The sequence below is a fragment of the Arachis duranensis genome, chromosome 9 (assembly GCF_000817695.3).
Source record: "Arachis duranensis cultivar V14167 chromosome 9, aradu.V14167.gnm2.J7QH, whole genome shotgun sequence".
In the NCBI taxonomy this organism is placed as follows: Eukaryota; Viridiplantae; Streptophyta; class Magnoliopsida; order Fabales; family Fabaceae; genus Arachis; species Arachis duranensis.
In genome coordinates this window covers 105089525-105095783 of record NC_029780.3, presented here as the reverse complement: position 1 = coordinate 105095783, position 6259 = coordinate 105089525, and the positions used below count along the sequence as shown (strand labels likewise).

Genomic DNA, 6259 nt, shown 5'->3' with positions numbered 1-6259 from the left:
AATGTTGAGGGGGATGCATCGTTTCTGTTGACGCTTCTTCTTCATGAATTTCACCAATTTCATCATCAAAAATCAACCAATTAAAAAACAATTAGAAACTCAATTTAAAATATTATTTGGAAAAAATAGCATAAATATTTACCATCATGATTTGGAACAAATCCACGTAACCAACTCCTTGTGCAAATAAGCATTTGAACATGCGCATGAAGAGTGGAACTTCTATATTTTGTTAAAACACGTCCACCAATACTGAATGCAGACTCAGATGCTACCGTAGTGATGGGAATACTTAAAACATCTCTGGCCATAACTGACAGAGTGGGAAACCTATCCTCATTAATCTTCCAAAAATTCAGCACATCATACTTCAAATCATCTTCATTGGTGTGAATCAAACCTTCTTTTAGATAAATCTCTAATTCATCTTTATCTTTGGAAGTTTGGGTTTCACAGTCAAATTCTCTAAACTCCTAAAAGATGTAGTATAAAGATTATTTAAGTAACGAATAAACATAATAGGAGAAAAATAATACTATATTAAAATTAAATACCTTCATCACCATTTTGCTCTTCTTTGTAAGCCTTCCTTCTTCAGGTGACATAGGAGATTGATTACTACTTTGAGAAATTGTTGAACCACCAAAAGTATTTATGTACTCTCCATACAACCTTTTAAATTTCTCCAATACTTCATTTGCCTTCAATTCAAAGGTTGAAGGATCTAGTTTTTTGTAACAAAACCTCAAGAACTTTAACTTTAATCGAGGATCAAGAATTGCCCCAAAAGCCAAGACAGTGCTATAATCCTTCCAATATTTATCAAACTTCATCTTCATTCTGAAAGTCATGTTCATAATAACAACATCATCACAAGTTTGATTGTCTTCCAAAAGACATTCAATTTTCCAAACTTGCATAAAATACAAATTTGATGTTGGATATGATGAACCCGAAATGAGATTTGTAGTTTCATAAAATGGCTCTAAAAATTCACACATTTTTTTTGCTAAGCTCCATTCTTCATTTGTCGGACAATCTTTATAAGCTCCATCTACAACACTAAGGATGTCAAACGCTTTTTCAAATTTAATTGCACTTTCCAACATCATATATGTAGAATTCCATCGAGTTGGAACATCTGATTTTAGACCAACACCTTCTTCAATTTCTGCTTGCTGTATTTCACAATTCTCCCATATGAAGCTTTCAAATATTTTACACTTTCTCTTATTTTAAATAAAGCTTCAGCAACCACCTTTAACCCTTTCTACACAATTAAATTCAAAACATGAGCAGAGCAACACAGATGAAAATATTCACCATTGTAAAGCAAACTATTTTGCTACGTAGATGGATTTTCAAGATGTTTTGCATGTTGTCATTTCCAGAAGTATTATCTAAAGTAATAGATAGTACTTTCTTATCAATACTACATTGCTTCAAAGAGTTAAATAAGACTGCTTCCATATCGGTTCCAGTATGGGGAGGAATCATTCGACAAAAATTCAAAATCTTACTCACTAGTCGCCAATTCTCATCAACAAAATGAGCTGTCAGACAAATATATCCTTCAGTGGTAGATGCTGTCCACACATCAGATGTCAAACAAATTCTATTAGGTATCCTAGACATCTTCTGCCTCAATTTCTCTTTTTCTGTTGAATAAATCATTTGAAGATCTGAAACTAAAGTGTTTCTAGAAGGCATTATAATCGTTGGACTAATGTAATTAATCCAATCTCTAATACCCTCATACTCAACAAAGCTAAACACAAGATTATGTTTTACTATAGCTTGAGTGACTTTTTTCTAATGAACATTCTGGTCAATTTTGGTTGGAGGACCCTCTATATCATCATCAAATCTAATATTGAGGGGTATAGATTTACAAGAAACTATATGACGACTCAGATGAGAAGTCCCGTAACTATTCTTAGTTTTTGGATTTTTTCCAATTTTGTATTCACATGACAAAAATTGCATTCAGCCTTTTCAATACCATCTCTGTCTTTTCCAATCTTCTTAAAAAATCTCCAAACATTAGATCTTTTACCAGAATCAACACTACCAGAAGCTTGAACAGGAGTCTCAGAAACAACTTCATCATCCATGTTTATAAATTTCCTAATCATATCCAAATAATGTGTATTAAAATTCTATAGCAACAACAACATTCATTAATTCATATTAATTATTCATCTTATCTAAATAGGCATATGCAACTGCAAAATTCAACAAATTAAACTAATATGACAACTATATACACATTAGAAATGACTAAAAAAGCTACCTTCTATGACAACTATATTGGTCCACTGCATTTATAATTTTGTTTCATCCACTCCAGCACAAAATATCACAGCCATAGACAACAAAAATAGGGTAAAAGGTGAAAAAAGAAAGGTGAAAATGATGGGACTCTTCTGAATGATTCTAGAAATAAGTACATATAATAAAGTGTAGGAATCATTCGTAACTAAAAGTTATTAAGAGTGCTTAATCATTCGTAATTCACAGCACTAATCATGTTAGTGTTAGATACCATATAATCCCATCAAACATAAAATTATCTCAAGAAATTTCTTGATATTATTTTCTTTACCCCATTATTTTGCAAGCAGGATTTCATATGAACCATGCATCCTCCACCATTATCACACTTGTTGATATAGCTATATATACAAATGAAGAACAAGAAGAATGACTCACTAATTGATTAGGCTTAAGCTACAAAATTCTCCCTTAGAATCAAATAATGCAATCTAGATCCACCAATGGCATTATTTATCATACACATGCACACTCTTTGGTCCTTTAAAGCCTCCACAACTCCAACACTAGCAGCCACAATCCAAGGCTTTCTAGCTGAGCTACTCTGTATTAATTCGTCTCTCAAAAATTAAACAAGTGATGAATAACTATGTATTTTGATTCATGAAGTAGCACAAGGTTGATGTTATCTATCTATATAAGGAAGTTTTGTGGTGCCAAAGAAATTTGTGCCAAACAATAGCATCACTGAATTACTATTATTGACACCAAAAGTAATAACAACCTGGAAGCAACGAATTTTGCTATGTTCTCACAACTTGAATGCCATTCCTGGTCTGTGAAGTAATTGACAATGGCTTGCATGCAATCATTCAAAAGCACTAATAAACCTTGAAACTGGTAATCTAGGAATAGACATATAATGCTTTCAATGAGTTCTTTAGCTTGTTTACTCCTGCAGTGAGAATAAAAAGGCGTAAGTTGACATTGTCAAACCACTAAACAAGGATGTCAAATCATAAATCATGTCCTAAAATCATTTGTCTAACTTTTGAATCATGAATCATAACACACTGCCATTCAAAAACACATCAATGAAAAAGACTAAAATAACAAGGATTGACACCTTAAATATGTAATATACTCAAGTTACAAATAAACACTTAATCAAGAATCACTATGGTACAATAGACATTGGTGATGGTCAATAAATAAACTATGATAACCCAAAAGTCATCAGTAAACACTTAATTCGGGAATTCTTTAAGTGTGCCAGAGGTAATAAAGTAACAGAAAACCAATTCACTATGAACTCTTGCCAAAATCACATTAAACAAGTTTAAAAGCAAAACAATTGCTTATGTAGGAATCAAATAGCAGATTATTGAAAAATGGGTGATGCAATTTGCAAACAAACAAAGAAGAAACTCAGAGAGGGATAGAAAATGAAGAAACCTACCTCTGATTTCACGTGAGGGAGGAGAAGCAGCCAAAGATTTCGCAGGTAGAACACAGAAGTAGAACGCAGATCCTTTGATTCTTTTCACAGTTTCACCGTTTCAATGCAAGTAGTTCTTGCCTTCTCGGGTCAGGGACTCAGGGTCTCAGGGAGGAGAAATTAGATTTAGGGCTTTTAGGGCTTATAGGGCCAGCCCTGTTTTTCTTTTTTGTTGGGAGGGCTTAATTAGGGTTGGGCTTACAAAATATCATTTTGAAATTTTTAGGGCTGTGGGCTAGAATTTTTTTGGAGGGTTGAGGGCTAGCTCTAAGGTTTGGGCTAAATTGACACTTCTGTTGATGAGTGTATATATTAAAAAAAAAGTATTTTTATATAATGTTGTGTGTATTTTATTTCACATTAAGAATGGCAAAAAAATTTAAATCCACGGATATTCAAAAAAATTACTCACGACAAAAAAAAAGAGATCCGTTAAATTTTCACAGGGATAAGGACCTATCTCCATGAATAAACAAGGATTGGAGGCGAGAACGGAAATATTTGTTTTATGGGTCCGTTTAATCTCCACTAGAGTAAAATTATTTAAATATCTTTTATATATAATCTAAGTATATATTTAATTTCTTTTTTTATTTTATTTAGAAATAAGTTAACGATGTGCATAATATCTAAATTTGCACCAACTAAGTGTATCATTACAAGAAGAGAGTACTATCACCGAGTTATAATTATTGACCAAAATTTGTATCAAATTTTTTAATTCTATTTCGTTTTCTTTTAGTTTGTATGTTGGAAATTTAGTTGAATAATGTTAAATTGGATTTAGTAATATTAAATGTATTTGAATTGGGTTAGACTTGATACATTTTAATTAAATTGTATGAAATTTTATCATGGTTAAAGCTTTTTTTTATTTTTAAAAATTTAATATCCACGGATACCCGTGGATATCCACCTCCTCCGCTAAAAAAAATAAATAGAGACATATGATGGGGATAAAACGGGGACAGACAATTTCTTAAATGAGGACGGGGAGCGGGAGAGGTCCCTGCCCCGAAGATGCCCATTTCTATCCCTACCTTAGACTATGCTTCTCTATTTATATACGTATAAAATTTATATTTTCAAACTTCATTAACTTTAGTCTGTCTTGAGATGTTGAATCATTCACTATGAAAAACTCAGCTGTCCATATAATAAAGAAAATCATAGATCGTTAATGGACATCTATATCACAACGCTCTCCCTTAGATATCCATTTAGAATTATGTCTCATTAAAACTTTATTAAAGAAAAATTCAATGGAAAAAAATTTTAGTGAAGAAGAAAAGTACAATATCCTTTGTGATGAGTTCTGCCTTGTTAAAAACTTTGTCAAAAAAATCTAATAGGGATAAAAATCTGACAAAAAAAGAGTACATCGTCCCCTTCTTGTCGGCATTATTTAATATCTCAAAATCGGCGCATCCCAATCTGATGTGCCATCTTTCAAAGAAAGATTTTGTAAGTGACTTTGTAAATAAATCTGCCAAATTATTGCTTGAGCTGATCTGTTAGACATCAATCGTGCCTTGACTTGAAGGTCATGAGTGAAAAAGAATTTGAGACAAATATTTTTTGTTCTATCACTTTTGATGTATCCATACTTAAGTTGAGCAATACATGTTATATTATTTTCAAACAGAATAGTTGGAGCTATTTTATGATCAGTCAATCCACATGATGATAGAATATATTGGATTAAACTCTTGAGCCAAAAACACTCATGACTTGCTTCATGTATTATTAGTGTTTCAGCATTATTAGAGGATGTTGCTGCTATCGTCTATTTCATGGACCTCCATGATATAGCTGTAGTATCGCCATATGTGAATAGGTATCCTATTTGAGATCTTTCTTTGTGTGGATCAGAGAAATATCCTACATCTGCATAGTCAACTAATTATGACTTGGATTCATGTAGATAAAACAATCCTATATCAACTATTCCATAAAGATATCGAAAATTTTGTTTGATTTCATTCCAATGTCTTCTGCTTGGAGAGGAATTATACATTGCTAGTAAATTCACCTCAAATGATATGTCAGATCAGGTATAATTAGCAAAATACATTAGTGCTCCAATGGCATTGAAATTTGATACTTCAAGAGTAAGAATATTTTCATTTTCTTTTTTAAGATGGAATTGATCTTTTTTCATATCTAAAGACCTTACAATCATTGGGGTACTTAATGGATATAACTTATCCATATAGAATCTCTTCAAAATCTGTTATGTGTATGCGATTTGATGAATAAAGATCCCATTGTTTATATGTTTGATCTGTAGGTCCAGACAAACTTTAGTCTTTTTGAGATCTTTCATCTCAAACTCTTCTTTTACAACTTTTATAATTGTTGGAATCTCTTTAAGAGTTTTAATCATATTTAAATCATTAATGTACACAACAATTATAATAAATCCAGATGTGAATTTTTTTATGAAAATACATGGCAGATGTCATCATTTTTTAGTTCCATTTTGAC

At 31.8% G+C, this 6259-nt stretch overlaps 1 protein-coding gene and 1 long non-coding RNA gene across 3 annotated transcripts in view; both read right to left on the bottom strand.

Moving 5' to 3' along the window:
* The window catches only part of LOC110275758 (zinc finger BED domain-containing protein RICESLEEPER 1-like), a 1783-nt gene extending 408 nt beyond the window's left edge, over positions 1-1375 (bottom strand). The window contains exons 1-2 of the mRNA XM_021132000.2: positions 555-1375; positions 143-473 (exon numbers count right to left, since the gene is read on the bottom strand). Of these exons, the coding sequence (XP_020987659.2) occupies positions 143-473; positions 555-1112 (889 nt within the window). The 5' untranslated portion in view covers positions 1113-1375. The remainder of the gene's footprint in view (positions 1-142; positions 474-554) is intronic.
* Positions 1376-2090: 715 nt separating this feature from the next.
* On the bottom strand, positions 2091-3905 carry LOC127741676 (uncharacterized). 2 transcript variants are annotated; one of them, XR_008002833.1, is made up of 3 exons: positions 3734-3905; positions 3059-3229; positions 2091-2127 (listed from the first exon to the last, which is right to left on the bottom strand). It is a non-coding gene; the product is annotated as an uncharacterized LOC127741676 (long non-coding RNA). The 2 variants fall into 2 exon arrangements; XR_008002832.1 differs by lacking the exon at positions 2091-2127 and having other exon boundaries at positions 2570-3229.
* Positions 3906-6259: the final 2354 nt, after the last annotated feature.